At 47.1% G+C, this 13,910-nt stretch overlaps 1 protein-coding gene across 1 annotated transcript; it reads left to right on the top strand.

Annotated features, from left to right (window-relative positions):
• Positions 1-1,558: 1,558 nt before the first annotated feature.
• LOC130861065 (acyl-coenzyme A synthetase ACSM1, mitochondrial-like) lies at positions 1,559-3,360 on the top strand. Its single transcript, XM_057749555.1, has 4 exons — positions 1,559-1,664; positions 1,889-1,989; positions 3,058-3,177; positions 3,305-3,360. The coding sequence occupies exons 1-4, from the start codon at positions 1,559-1,561 to the stop codon at positions 3,338-3,340; spliced, it is 363 nt and encodes a 120-aa protein (XP_057605538.1). The 3' UTR covers positions 3,341-3,360.
• Positions 3,361-13,910: the final 10,550 nt, after the last annotated feature.

The raw sequence follows: 13,910 nt of genomic DNA, 5'->3' as shown, positions 1-13,910 counted from the left end.
GACCCTGAGCAGAAGGTGTCACCCTCACATGCCTGGTGGGATCTATCTTGCCCAGACATCCCTTCATGCATTGGTGATGGACTCTCAGCCTGACTCTGAACCATAGTAAGACATCACGCAATTTAAAGTGAGTGGGAAGGAAAACTTCACTTTGGTCCCGATTTGTTGATGGAGCTTATTCTGTGTGCTCCTCTGATGAGGCACACGTCACAGAAAAACACAGTGATGTCAACTTAAAAAATATATCCACAATGTGAAGACTGAGACTTATGAGGACTGCAGCCTGTGAGTCAACATTTCAGATAGCTCAGAGAAACTGCTCCAAGGAGGCAAGTGGAGGAGCCAGGATATAGAGGAGTTTTGCAACAGAGGACAGGTAGTCCAGAGAGTCAAGAGATTATTGTTAATTAAAAGAAACCAGATATCGTTAAGTTAAGGAATTTAGTGCTATTCTATGTATGGGAAGATGCAAAGTCTGGGCTCTCTGAAATCTTTCCTTTGATATGCACTTCAGCTATCTGGGCCAGTATCCTGACACATCCTGAGTTTCCTAGGCTTGCAGTCTGATGGCTCCTAGAAGGTATGCATTCTTTTCATCCCTGAGTTATCTTGGTTCACATTGGAGGGCTACAATCCTAGATGACTGTGACATTCTTTATTGACATGGCAGGAAATGTCCCATTTCTCAGTGACAACAGCAATAACAAAATTCACCTTTATGGAATATGTACTATGTGACAGCACTCTCTGTAGTGCTTTATACAATCCATCTCTCAGTGCTAGAAGGTAGATGTGATTATATTTATTTTATTTTATTTTATTTTATTATTTTATTTTATTTCGGGGAGGCCTGCACTGCACAGAATGAAGGATCTTAGTTCCCCGACCAGGAATGAACCCGTGACTCCTGCAGTGTAAGCATGGAGCCCTAATCACTGGACTGCTAGGGAATTCCGGTGACTGCATCCACCTTATAAGAGGAAACTAAGTCAGTGACCACTGAAAACAGTTGCCTGAAGTTTCAAAGATAGCTGGGATGAAGTGAGAGAGTAGTACTGACATATATATACACTACCGAATGTAAAATAGATAGCTAGTGGGAAGCTGCTGCATAACACAGGGAGATCAACTCAATGGTGGGTGATGACTTACAGGGCTGGGACAGGGAGGGTGGGAGGAAGTCCTGGGCGGGAGGGATTGTGGGGATATATGTGTAAATACAGGTGATACACTTTGTTGTACATCAAAAACTGGCACAAAAACTGTGTATAGCAATCATACTCCAAAAAAGAGCTTAAAAAATAAATAAAAAATAAAAAGCATAAAAGAAAAATGTTAGTACAGGGTGCAGCCCAGATTTGAACAATGGCAGTCTGACTCCAAGTCTTTATAAATCATGTAACTCTGACATGTTTTATAAAAAGGAAAAGAAAATAATGCATTGCACTAGAATAACATGTTTTCTTGGATATTTCAGGAAAATTGAGATTGTATTATTTTTTTAAATTTCTAAAACAAATTCTGATACAGTGAGGAATACGGTGTAAAATTTGTACCGATGTTTAAGATAAAGCGTTTTCATGCCAGAGGAAGCTGCTTGAGCTTGAGCCAAGCCGCAGAGCTCTGGGAGGACAAAGCATTCACCTCCTCCCTCACCTGGGGCAGTGAGGTGAGCAGCCCTGGGGAGCACCTGAGCCTCGTATTTCTTAGCATGGAATGTTCAGGACTTCCCATTTCAGTCCCTCTACATAGCCTTTGCACAGGCCTCTGGCTCCCTGTGACAGATACCCTCTGTGCCAAGAGAAGATGTGTCTCCAGAAGATGAGGTGTGAGGGCTTGGGTGGCCCTAGCCCTGGAATGGGCTCAGAGGGAACCCTTGGCCCTGCAGGTTACCGCATTGGGCCTGCAGAAGTGGAGAATGCGCTGGCCGAGCACCCAGCAGTGGCTGAGTCAGCTGTGGTGAGCAGCCCGGACCCGATTGGAGGGGAGGTAAGGAGGCGGACGCGGAGGTCATTGTGGCAGGTGTGGGGCTGGAAAGGTAGGTGAGGGGGAAGTTTCAGGCCATACCTACCCAGCCTTGGACCTGGGGTGGAGGGAGGGCGTGGTTGGTGGGCATGTGCACTTACCCGACATGGTCGGCAGGGGGCACTGTGGCCTCCTCTGGGACTGAAGTACTGCTGACCGTGGACTCGCTGCTGGCGCCATCTAGTGGTTAATGAAGCCTCACTGTGCACCGCTCATTCATCCTCCCAGGACACAGGGAAGGCTGGGCTCTGTTTATACCTTTTTCACTGAAGGAAACAGAGGCGGAAAGAGGGTCAACGACTTGCCTAATTACACAGCTGATAAGTGGTGGGGTCAATGGGAGATTCAGCGCGCTGGCTCCCGAGCTCGCGGTCCTTGATCGCACAGGTGTTCACTGCACACCTTCTGTGTACTGTCCCTGCGAAATTAAGTGAGGACATAAATAGTAACATGAACTAATAAATTACCAACCTTTATGAAATGCCCACAAGGTTTAACCATTATTAAATGCCCACAGAACTCTCCCTACGATGCAGTGAAAATGGTGATGATAACACTGGTAGGAATACACATAAATGTCAACTCGCTTCACGTTTTATATGTACTATCTTGTGGCATCTTTACATAAACCTGATGAAGAATGAACCTGTCCGCCCCCACCCCCCCTTCACAGAAAAGGAAACTGAGATTAAGCTGGGTTAAGTAACTTTCCGAGGCAAAGAGTGGAAATTGCAAGTATTGGGATTTGAACCTGGGATTTCCAAAGGCTCACCTGTCAATTTGTTTTTCCACTAACTTAATAAGCATTTACTCTTTAGTTTTAAATTTTTCTTTCTTTATTCTTTTGGCCGTCCAGTGTGGCATGGCGTGGGGAATCTTAGTTCCCTGACCAGGGATGGAACCCGTGCCCCCTGAGGGTGGGAGCATGAGTCTTAACCACTGGACTGTCAGAGAAGTCCCAGGCATTTACTCTTGAAACTCTGCATTTGGTCGTCACTCGCCCTGAGCCTTCACTCTGGTTCTTCACTGCAGGTAGTGAAGGCATTTATTGTCCTGACCCCGGAATTCCTGTCCCATGATCAGAACCAGCTCACCAAGGAGCTGCAGCAGCATGTGAAGTCAATGACAGCCCCATGCAAGTACCCGAGAAAGGTGAGTGAGAGTGGAAGGAAGGGGCTGCTCCCGTGAGTGGTGCTGGGGGCGCCACTGCCTCAAGTCTCACAGGGTGGCTGGCGTGAAGCTTAAGTGGTCAAGAGAACTAATATTTTTTTCTCTGCAGAAGAAGTATTTCAGCTTAGGGGTGTGGGGGAGCTAACTGAATCGGACGGAACCTCTATCCTATGTCAGAAACTCATGCATGCCTGGCTGTCAACCTAAAGGAAAAAAATTGGACAATTGCTCAGAGATATCCAAGAAGGTTGTTTATAATGTTGAAGAATTTGAAAACGACATCCAAATCAGCAACTTCTAAACTGTGGAAAAACAGTATTTGTAGTGAGACATACATTCTATATTGCAACCCAGTACACATATACGTACATAAAAAACAAACAAAAATGTACAAAATAATATTTACCCTAACAACATGTAATACATTCTGATTTTTTTTATTCAACTCCCTTTGTTGAACTGCCAGGCACAACCTACAAAAAAGTCCAACAACAGAGACATAATTAAATTACTCATGAAATTTAATGTTATTCTGTAATTTAAAATGATGATGTAGATTTTGTATTTTTAACATAAAAATATCCCGACAATACATTATTCAGATTCAGAAAAGCAGGTTATGAAAGAATGTACATAATACGATCCTATTTGTTTAAAAACAAAAACAGTTAGTATTTCCTTCTTTTGCAATCATACTTGGCTGCATTGTCTGAGTGTTTACAATCAACACATATTATACAGCTATATAACTAACATTTGTTGAGCATTTACTATGTTTACCAGGCCCTGGACTCAATGCTTTACATGCATTATTATTTCATTTAATCCTCTCCGCAATCTGAGATAAACATCCCAGTTTTCAGAGAGGAAACTAGGCTTCAAGACTCAAAGTAAATTCCCTGAGATTAGAGGATGCAAAAGCTGGAATTCAACCCCGTGTGTGTGTGACAACAGAGCTCATGCTTCTAACACTAGGATCTGATGCTTTATGGAGGGTAGGATAGAGGATGCATACCAGTTAGGAAGGGCTCGATGTTATTGTGGGTAACAAACAATCCCAAAGACGTGGTGGATTATGACAAGGAAAGAGTCTTTCTTGCTCTCGCCACTTGTCCAGCATGGCTCTCCTGTGGCCTTTGCTCCACATCCCCTCATCCTGGGACCAGGATAAAGGAGCAGCCACCAGGTAGGTACCCACCAGAGGACTAGAGGAGATGGACACGGAAGGTGGCCTGTCTCAGTGACTCCCAACTGCGCTGTTGAAGTGAGGTGGCACACCCCACTCCTACGCATATTTCATTGCTCGATGTACATCACAGGGCTGCATCCCACTTCAGGGGCCAGAGGAAAATCAGACGTGAATGGTGGACCGCATGGAGGCCCCCACAGGGTTCCAGCCTGTCTGGGGGACTGTGAAGGGGCAGGGGAGGAGAGCTGGGGGTGGATAGATGATGACAGGGGGACTTAGTTGGAATGGGCTTGCTTTATGCTCAACCAGGTGGAGTCTGTCTCAGAGCTGCCCAAAACCATCACTGGCAAGATCAAAAGAAGTGAGCTTCAGAAGAAGGAGTTTGCTCAGGTGTAATTGGCAATAAACGCAGAAGCCACTGTGTGATCCTGGCCAAATCCTATGCTGCCTCACTTTTATCATGATGCTGAGGGTGAGGAGAGGAACGTTGAGAGAGGTGACTTGAAAGAGAACCAGGAATGCCAACAGTCCAGGATTTTTGTTCTTTGATGTTAATATCAGTCACTATCCTTCCTCCACACTCCCTGCTCCTTTCAGATTGCCCAGGTGAGTTCCCAGAATGAGACTGAAGGAAATAAAATACTGACTCAGCATCAACAGTGATTCTCTTGTGCACGTCTCCTGCGAAAGATCCGGTGCTAACTGCTGTCCCTCTGAAATCCCCCCACCCCATCAGAGATTGCCCCAGGGCCTGATTCTCCCTCCTGGTCCCAGAGACTCTGGGCCACCCTCACCCCAATTCAGTGACCAGGACATAGAGGTCTAGCAGGGACAGTCCCTGTTGCCCCAGGGCTTTGCGCCTGCCTGGCTCCCCTCTACCCAACTGGAGGGTGAGGCGGGAGGCAGGGCAAATGTGGTGTCTGGTGAATGAGGAAGAGGCAGGGAAGCCTAGCTTGGTGCCCACACTCACTGCCCGACCTTCCTTCACCTGCCACCCTCCAGTGGGTCCACGGCCTCTCCTCTCTCCAGGAATGCTGTTGCTACTGCTTGCAGGTCCCAGCCTGGACCAGTGCAGGTGAGTGAGGCACCTGACCTCTGAGCACCCAGGAATCCTGCAGGACTCCTCCAGCCCTTCCCAGGGACCTGGGAGCTTTGTTCCCCAGCCCCTGCCCAGAGGCCCAGAGGCCTCCCCAGACACCCTTGCTTACATTGCATAATCCCCTCTGACATCCATAGCCCTCTGACCCATCCCTGGTCTGTGGTCCTGTGACCTAACCCTTCACTCCATCCATCCTTGTGGCCTGAGATGGAACCACCAGAGGCTGGAAGGAGCAGAGGCAGAAGAGGCTGAGCCTGGGTGTGAGAGAAGCACACATGGTCTCCTTCTCACCCCTTCCTGGGGGTCCCCGAGAAGGAGATCCCCTCTGCAGCTGCCCTCTTCTGAGGTGCACAGATACACACATGCACAGGGAAATATACAGACACCACCAACACAGAGATGCACAGGCACAGAATCACCCCCAGCCTCATCTGGGGACTCAGGTGTAGGGCTCATGGGCGGTTCACTCACAGACCAACACAGGCAATGACACCCTGAGGGGAACACACACACACACACACACACACACACACAGGTACACATATCCTGGGCTGTGTGAGACAATCCCACAGGGCAGACCCCCACTCCCCACGGAGGCACATGGGTGTGCTCGCCCACGCACACACACACTCACACAGGCAGAGACATAGACACAGAACACAGACACACACACACAGGCACAGAGACGAAGACAAACACACAGATACCCGCAGGGACACCCAAAGGGACAGCAACTTCACACACAACACGTTCACACACATAGAAAACACAGACACAACTCCATGGACACATATGCCCTGAGTCACAAACACACACACACAGATTTGTACAAATAACATACACTCACTCAGGGACAGAGATGCAAACAACACAAATACGTACAGAGAAAAACACACAGAGAAGAACAGAGACATTCAGTGTCTCAGTGCTGTGCAGTGGGAAATTTATGCTCAAAATCAATATACTCACAGAAACTCCGACACACAGGTCCATACATCAGACTTATACAGCCACAAGCACACACACGTACTCTGGCAGTCCAGTGGAGACCCCCACAGGCACACAGCGTGAGTAGACCCTGGCCTGAGGTAGCAGGTAGATGGGCTCCAGGCTGAGCAGCTGGAGCTTGTCTCCTGCTGACAGTTCGAGGCAAAGAGAACAGCAGGAGCAGGGAGGAGCTGAGCTCTGCTTGAGTAAAAAGATAAGATGACCACATTTTTCATTCTCGAGGTCAAGGAGCCCTCCCTGACTACACATGTGCAAAATGGTTCCTCAGGGGTCCAAAAAGGGAGGCACACTAGCCCATAATATGTCCGGCCAACCTCCCAGAGACCCTCATGCTGGAATCCATCATGGCTAAAAGATGCTTGCGCACATTGGAGAGGACCCTGAGTCGGACCACACATGGGCCAAAGCAAGATGAAGCAAGATGCTTGGCTGAGGGAACCTGCGACGCTGCCCCCACATAGGCAATTTAAGCCCCCCCAAAAGTGTGCCTCTCTCTCTCTAAGCCCATCCCTGAGCCTTCCGCCTGTGCTTTTCTTCTCATAAACACTTTACTGCTTCACTAACTTTGGTGTCTTTGCTGAATTATTTCTTCAAAGAGGATAGGGGCTGAGGTCCTGTTTCAAGCCCACTGGTCCTCAGGGTCCTGTGGTTAGGATTCAGCACTTTCAGGGTCACAGCCTGGGTTCGATACCTGCTCGGGGAACTAAGATCCCACCTCAAGCCACCATACCCCCGAGATCAGCACGACCTGCGCATCGAAGCTGCACTGGAAGGGGGTATCTTCCTGGCTCCAAACTAGTGCTAGGCATCTGCCCCATTGCAAAGCCTTCCAGAGGGCTGTGGCTGTGTCTTGAGACCCAGAGAGTGGCCATGGTCGGGTGGCTCTGGGGACAGGGCACAGGCTAGGGCCTGGGCTATGACAGCATGCACTTAAAGTGCGGGTGTTGCGTGGGGCTTAGCACATCCCAAGGTCAAGAGAGGGGAAGAAGGAAGCCTTCCCAAATCCTCCACTGTGTGCCACAGCGGGGCGTGCCCTCTCCCACAGTAACAACATTGACAGCAGACACATCATCAGGACGCTTGTATCATAATAGCATCCTCACCACAGCAACGACTGACCATCAGCCCAGGGTGGAGGAGTGAGGTGTGACCATGGCCGCCTGGTTTGCTTCATCTTCTGTGCAGGGCTCACCCTGAGCAAAGTGGGACCACAGGCAAACATCGTCTCTGGCCCCTTCTCTCTCCGGAGAGACTCCAGCCTCAGCTTCTTCCTCTCCCCACATCGCCTCCCAGACCCGAGTCCCCTCTGCCCCTTTTCTCATCCTGGGTACAACACCTCTCCCTGACCACCCTGACCTCATTTTCCATCTGTGCAATGGCGATAGAGATGGTATGGACCGTAAGAAGAGGCCTGTTTCCAGTTACAGGCTGGTAACAGGAGAGGCCTTTAAAGGCTTCACAGCTTCTAGGGTGCCAGTTCTGGGAGGACAGGTGCCCCTGGGAGAGGATGCTGCTAATGTGCACATGGGCTCAGCACATGGCCTCCCTTCGTCCTCATGGCAGTCTTTGGATGCAGGAATGGACACTCCCGTTTAGGGAGGAAACCCACCCAGGGTCCCAGGGCTGGTAAGCAGCACAGCTGGGTCTCAAGGCCAAGGCTCTTGGCCCTGCCTCCAGGGGCCATGGAGGGCTGCCCTGCACGGGAGGCTGAACCAGCTTTGGGGATGCTTCCTCAGCTGCACGAATGGTCTCACCACTTCCAGGCCCCCTGACTCTGTTCACTTCTCCTTCTTTCCCTCACTGCTGCTTGAGCTATAACCAGGGTGACCCTGGCACTGTTCATGGAAGTCCCCAGACCCTTAGAGGCTGTGTCTGCCTCCTATTCACTTCTGGGCTAGTCTGGCTTCTACCCCTTTTGTGCCTAGTCTGTCTTCTTTAAGCAGACAGCACAGTTCTGGGCCTAGGTAGGCAGGCATTGGCTTCTAAACAGATTTTAACCCTATTGTTTTGTTATTCCTGTTGTTTTTTTGTGTGTGTGTGTTTTTTCCTTGTTTTTTTTTTTTTTTTTGTTTCTTTGTACTTGTGGTAAAAAACATTAATTTTTCCATTATAACAGTAATAGAATGTTTCCTGTTTACAATAAATTTCCATAATAATAAAAAGCTACGGAATTAAAGCAACACTTTAAAGTTCCCATGGGCCTGAACAAGCTGGAAAAACAGTGTCAATTATGCAGAAAATCATCTTTAGGAAGCTCACCTCAGGACAGAACTCAGAATAGAGGATCACCAGCGGGGTTTGACGAATCACCTGGGGCCCTGGGTCCCAGCCCACCTGCTTGGCTCTCCCAACCCCCAACATTCCTGCTGCTGCTAAGCTGTTTGGGTGCTGTCCTCAGGTCCCCCAGAAGAGAAACTGATGAATTTTCTCTGTTAAAATTCTCAATTTCTGGAGGTCCCTGCATCAATAATGAGAGTCAGATTGGATTTGTTCCCCTGCTGAGGTTCATAATCTAAAGGCCCTGCTAACACGTGATGTCTCTAACCCCGTTTCAGGTGTTAAAATGTCTAAATTATTATGGGATGATTGAAACCATACTCAATCCATCTTGTCACACAAAGTGGGATTTGCAAGCCAGAAGGAAGCATATTGTATCACCATATGATCATCACCATGTAATTCAGTTCCCCTACAGCCCCTTTCCCTTTGGGATTTCTTGTTACTCACATTTCATTCATAAGGGCACTTCTCAATTTCCAAACATGGGACATTCTACTTAGCTTTTCATCAGTGACTTTTCTGGCACAATTACATCACCAAAATCATGCTCTGTGTGATTTCATGCCTCTGACATATGTTGAAATTAGCATTGTGGCCAAAATAAATAGGGTTAGCTTCTGTAAATATGCTATATGTGCCTCCAATTAATGTTTCCTCTACAGTTGTTATATGATATTGATGGATATATGGATATAGCTATATGATTAAAATGCTTTGCTGTTAAGACCTTCTGCACCTGACAGATGTTCTGTGTGCTCACTGTATGACTTGTTGAGGGAGAGGTGTGAAAACCTCCCAGTGTGCTTGTGTATTTAATTATTCTTGTATCTCTGTCACCAATGGCTTTGGGCCACTGCCGATGGGCAATCATGGGAGCTCTCAAAGAAAGGAAGAAGTGCCCAGAAGTGGGCAACAGGGGACCCCGGTTGAGGAGGACGAGAAGCCATAGGTCTGAAACCTTCCAGAGAGGTCCTGGGGTAGGACCGCGAGCCAGGAAGCAGCAGGTGGGGGAGGGGCGTTCTAACAATGGGGTCGTGCGGCATGTCCATTGTGATGGACCAGGGGCGACGGCAAGTGATTGGTTGAGATAGAATATAAAGATCCGCGTTTCTATGGCATCGTCCAAACAGGAGAAGACTCAGAGGAAGATGGAGCCTCGTCCCCTCCAACTGCTCCTGCGAAGCCACTTTACCTGCTACTTGTGTCCTGCTGGCCTGCTACCCTGCTGCCCTACTGACCTACTGACCTGTCTGAACCCTCCTTCCTCCCCTCGAGGGCTTGGTTGACCTCCCCGGTACTTTTCCTGACCCACTTTTACTCCGCGCAGGTGCCCAAACCTCCTCCCTGCCACACCCCCTCCTCAATCCCCTGCCTGATTGATTCCAATCCCAGCCCCGCCCCCCCTCCCCACCCCTCCCCCCCCACCTCCTGCCTGGCGACCTCAGGGCCCTTGAGAGGACCAGGGCATGGAGGTGAAGAGGCTGCTCTTCTGGCTCCTCCTGCTGGGCTCTCCCGGTTACTCAAACACGAATGTGAGTAAATCCCAGACATGGGTGGTTTCTTCCTTTCTGTTGGGCTCTTTCACACTGTAGTTAAATAACTGTTTTTTCATGGGGTCCTTGATGGGAACTAGGTCCTTTGTGAGACAGAGGCCCTCAGGGCAGATTTCTGGACCAGCCTGAACCGGCTCTGGCCACAGCTTTCATCATCACAATCTGGATCCTGTCACGGCTGCTTGGACCAAACACAGCAGGGGTGGCAGGATGAAACCTGAAATAGTAACTTTATTGTGTCAGAGGAGGAGATGGGGATGGACAGAAGCCACTGACTTGTGTGCCCCAAGTGGGGGAATTGTGCCATAGGTGAATTATGTCTCAATAAAGCTGTTTTTAAAAAGTAAGGAACTCTTACTGCCATATATACATTACTAACAAGAAAAAAAAAATCAAATTGTACACTTTAAATACATGCAGTTTATTGTATGTCAATTATATCTCCATAAAAGTTCTTAAAAAAAAAAAAAAGGAAGGAACTCTTATTGATTAGGAGTCCTGGGAGTTAGACTGGCTTCTGGAAAGCTTGTCAAGATCCTGCTTCAAGCAATGAAAGTTTCGGGTCCGCCCCCTGTGTAGGCTGTTTTCCTGTAAGTACACTCTAGCGCCCTGGGAAGAGTGGTATCTAAGCATTCGGTTGGTACTAGTCTGTCAAAAAGTGAAATGCCACTTCTGCTCTGTGCTTTCTGGTTTGTTGACTTTTAGCCACTTCTGAGCCATCCTTTTCCTTGTGCTTTGGAATGCTGCCCCCAGGGACTCTGTCCAACCAGGTTGGTGTGGGAGCCCTGAGAGCCCAGCCAAAGTGGCTGCATCCTGCTGGGATGTTTCTAATGGGAAAGCCCTGGGAGTGATGTGACCAGGAGGTGAATGAGTCATTGTCCTTTCTGCAGTGACGCATCCATGTGCAGAGTGTTGATTTCCCCAACGCAGAACGCGTCCTTCAAGGCCTTGGAATTGTTCAAATATAAAGAAATGCCAGGTTCCTAATGTGAACGTCTTCAGTCTCAAGAGGATTCCTCGCCACACTAAGGAAAAGAGAGAGAAAGACTGAGAACACCCCACAGAGATGAGTGGGTTTGTTCTGATTGCTGTGCAGGCAGTAGGTTCTGAGGGATCTGGAACGGTCCAGTGTCAGGAGGCCTCTTTGCACGGAGATGGTGTCATGCCACAGGTATACCTCCAACCAGAGAAGAGTCTATTCTGTTTCTTTGGTGTCTACAAAGGAGGACATGTCTAGATAATCTTTGCTGGAATTTTTCCCTCGAAGGGGATGAGGCTGTGTTCGCAGAGATTAGTTAGGCTCTCTTTCCCCACCTCGCCTTTGGGTACTTGGATAAAGTAACCTGTCTTGCATGTCCCACCTCCACTGTTGTTCGTGGACACTGCCTGGGAGCACCTGAGTTTAGGGCTATGCTGGATCAACACGAGGCGGGAGTCAGTTGCTGATGTCAGCATTCACACAGTTGCCGTATGTAAGAAGAGGGCCCATGACTGAGGATATTTTTTACCCATTTGTGAACAGATGAAGTTTTTCCTTTTTGTGCATTTGATCTGTATGTTTAACCTTTGTGCTGAGGGCCCCTGCTCCCTCTCAGACAGTGGCTACTCAAAGGCAGTGCGTGTCTCCTACCAGCACACGTTTTACCGACCTCAGCTGTGAGGGTTGGCAATGAAAAGGTTATTCATTTCAGAGGCTACTTTCTAAAGAGGTTCCATTTGCACAAAACTGGAGCTTGGTATGTGGATTAGTATGAATCACATTGAGTTTATTTCCTCCTAAAATGCTTATAGATCTAGATTTTTGGAAGATGATGTGCTTGCCTTTTGCTTTCACTATCCAGAAATTCTGATATTTTTTTACAATTTAGTGTCCGTGGTTGTTGTTATTTTTATAGGTGCAATACGATGACATACAAAAGTGAATTCTTTTTATTGGATTTTGGAATTGTATTTTTAACTAAATTCAATTCTTCTGGTTTTAATCCTAATATACAAGAGATCACACTATTGTGCGAATCTTGATGTACTTCAGAAGTCTGACATTATGTGCTCTGGTTCAGAATCAGAGTGTGCATTGAAAGAAAACCTTAATGGTTTTACAGGCTAGGGCTAAACAGTAATTTGTCATTAATTTTGGTTGGAAAAATAGTCACTGTTTTATTCTAACAGCAGCTGCTCATCTTTCTTACTTATATCCATATCTATAAACATTTCTCTATTATTCTCACGTCTTTAACATACATTTTTATTGTTATTTTTTCCCCACCCTTTCATATATTTTGGGCTTATTTTGGGAGATGTTCAGTAGGACTTTATCCAGGTACCTCACAAATATACAACAGAAGACATAGGCTTCCCATCCACTCTAAGTTTGTATTTACTTATTTTTCAATTTTAAGTTGTCTTCTACATCCATAAATTAAGTTCCGTTAAGTATTTTTAAAATATTTGCAGTGTGTTTGTAGGCAAAATAAAATTTCTAGCAGTTTGTGTATCACATTTTTTTTTTCCCTAGAGCTTAAGTAGTGTATAACTTACCTATGGTAGCAGCACCTCTGTAATGAATACAGCTTGGTGCTGTTTGACACGGGTGTGCAGCAATGAAATCGTCACCGTATTAAGGTAGCAAACACAGCCACACTCCCAACAGTTTCCTCCTGCTCCTTCAGAATCCACCTGAGCCCTCGCTCCTCCATGAGGAGACATACGAGGGGTGGGGCTGCCTCCTGGGGCTGGTTTGTGTTTCCTAAACATGATTCTTTGTGACAGATCTACTGTAAATGTCTTCGAGTTTCCTAACATCTCAAATGTTGTTTCAGCTGGTCCGTATTCTGCCTGAGTGCTACCATCTTGGGCCTGATGCTTATGACCTTCTGCGGAAGCTTGCCGTTATCACCGCCTCCTTGGCAGTTTCTGGATTTGTCATTTTCCTTTGGAGGAGTATCCTTGCTGTGAGTATTACTCAGGTACCTTATAGGTATATGTTTAATCATATATAACAGGAATTTTTATAGTCATGGGCATTTTATTTGCATTCAGTCCTACAAATTTCCCTCTCAACAGCGCTTGCACTGCATCCCACAAATTTTAATGTCCTGTATTTATTATCACTTAGATTGAATTATTTTCAAATGTGTGTTGAGATGTCCTCCTTGACATGTGTTTTCTTTAGAAGTGTGTTGTTTAGTCTCCATTTTCCTTTTGGTGTAGCTTTCCAGTTATCTTTCTGTTACTGATTTCTACTCCACATCCTTTGTGGTCTGAGAACAGCCTATCTATGACTGCTATTCACTTTAAATTTGTTAAGAAGTGTTTTATGGCTCTGAGCTATGGTCTGACTTAATGAATGTTCTATGTGAGCCTGAGAAGAATGTGTATTCTGCTGTCATGGGACGAAGTCTCCTACAGATGTCGTTAGATCCAGCTAATCGATGATGCTGTTCAGTTCAAGAGTATTCTTCCTGAATTGCTGTGTGCTAGATCTGTCAGCGACTGCTAGAGGGTTTCAACCTCTAGAGCTAATGATGAGTTCATCTATGTATCCCAGAAATTCTGTCAACGTTTGCCTCTTGTATGTCGACACTCT

This window comes from Hippopotamus amphibius, chromosome 9 (assembly GCF_030028045.1).
Source record: "Hippopotamus amphibius kiboko isolate mHipAmp2 chromosome 9, mHipAmp2.hap2, whole genome shotgun sequence".
NCBI lineage: Eukaryota > Metazoa > Chordata > Mammalia > Artiodactyla > Hippopotamidae > Hippopotamus > Hippopotamus amphibius.
Note: the sequence above shows the minus strand (reverse complement) of the source record. Positions and strands in the feature narration are given on the sequence as shown.